Source organism: Colletotrichum orchidophilum (genome assembly GCF_001831195.1).
Source record: "Colletotrichum orchidophilum strain IMI 309357 chromosome Unknown Scaffold_178.1, whole genome shotgun sequence".
Taxonomy (NCBI): Eukaryota; Fungi; Ascomycota; class Sordariomycetes; order Glomerellales; family Glomerellaceae; genus Colletotrichum; species Colletotrichum orchidophilum.
This window is the reverse complement of record NW_019173134.1, coordinates 62,986-63,903: the sequence shown is the minus strand read 5'-3', so window position 1 is coordinate 63,903 and position 918 is coordinate 62,986. Positions and strand designations below refer to the sequence as shown.

At 12.3% G+C, this 918-nt stretch overlaps 1 protein-coding gene across 1 annotated transcript; it reads left to right on the top strand.

The window, feature by feature from the left end:
* Positions 1–254: 254 nt before the first annotated feature.
* Positions 255–647, top strand: CORC01_13112 (uncharacterized protein; the record flags this gene model as incomplete). Its single annotated transcript, XM_022624729.1, has 2 exons — positions 255–362; positions 543–647. Coding segments are annotated over 2 exons (213 nt in total), but the record flags the coding sequence as incomplete, so codon positions are not given.
* Positions 648–918: the final 271 nt, after the last annotated feature.

Below are 918 nucleotides of genomic sequence, written 5' to 3'. Positions count from 1 at the left end.
AATATTATACTTTTTATAATAATTATCGAATTTAGTTAATTTATAACTATTATAATTATTAAAAATTAAGAGCCGTTTAATACTTTTTATATAAAACTTTATATATTTTTTAAAATATTTTAGCTAATTTAAACCGATCTTATTTATAATTTATTTATTTTTGTTAAAATAAATATATTATTTGGGAGGGAATTAACTATTAATATATTATAAAAAAAGTAATATTTATTTTTTATAATAATATATAGAGGTAGCGTTTAGCTATTTATATATATATTTTAAATAATAAAAACCTATTTTTAATTACTAAACTATTTTATATAAAGCCTTTTATAATAATTAAAAGTTATAATAATTTTTATGTACGAAAGTATTCTTATTAAAAAGCCTATTTTATTAAAATTATAAATATTATAATTATATATTCCGTATTTTATAATCGTATTTCGTATAAAAGTAAACTAAGTTTAAATAATTATAAAATCCTTAATTAATACTTTTTAATAATCGATTTTATATTAAAAACGTATTTTTAATTATAATTAATATTATATAAAGTTTTTTATTTATCGAGGTCCGATATATATTACGTCGCGTTTATTAAAAAAGTAATTAATTATATTTTATATATTATTAAATCGCAGTAGAAATCTTTAATTAATTAGGTTAATAATTTATTTAAAAATTATAGTTTTTTTTAAAAAAAGTTATTTTTTTTAAATTTATATAAGTTTTATATTAAAATAATAAGTTAATACGTCGTTTATAAAGTATTATTTTTAAAATATTATAAATAAAGGTTACTTTTTATATAGATAAATTTAAGTTTTTTTTAATAACTTAAAATATAAAAATAATACGACTTTTATTTAAAAAAGACTTTATAATTATATATAAAGAAAAATAGTTATTAAAATA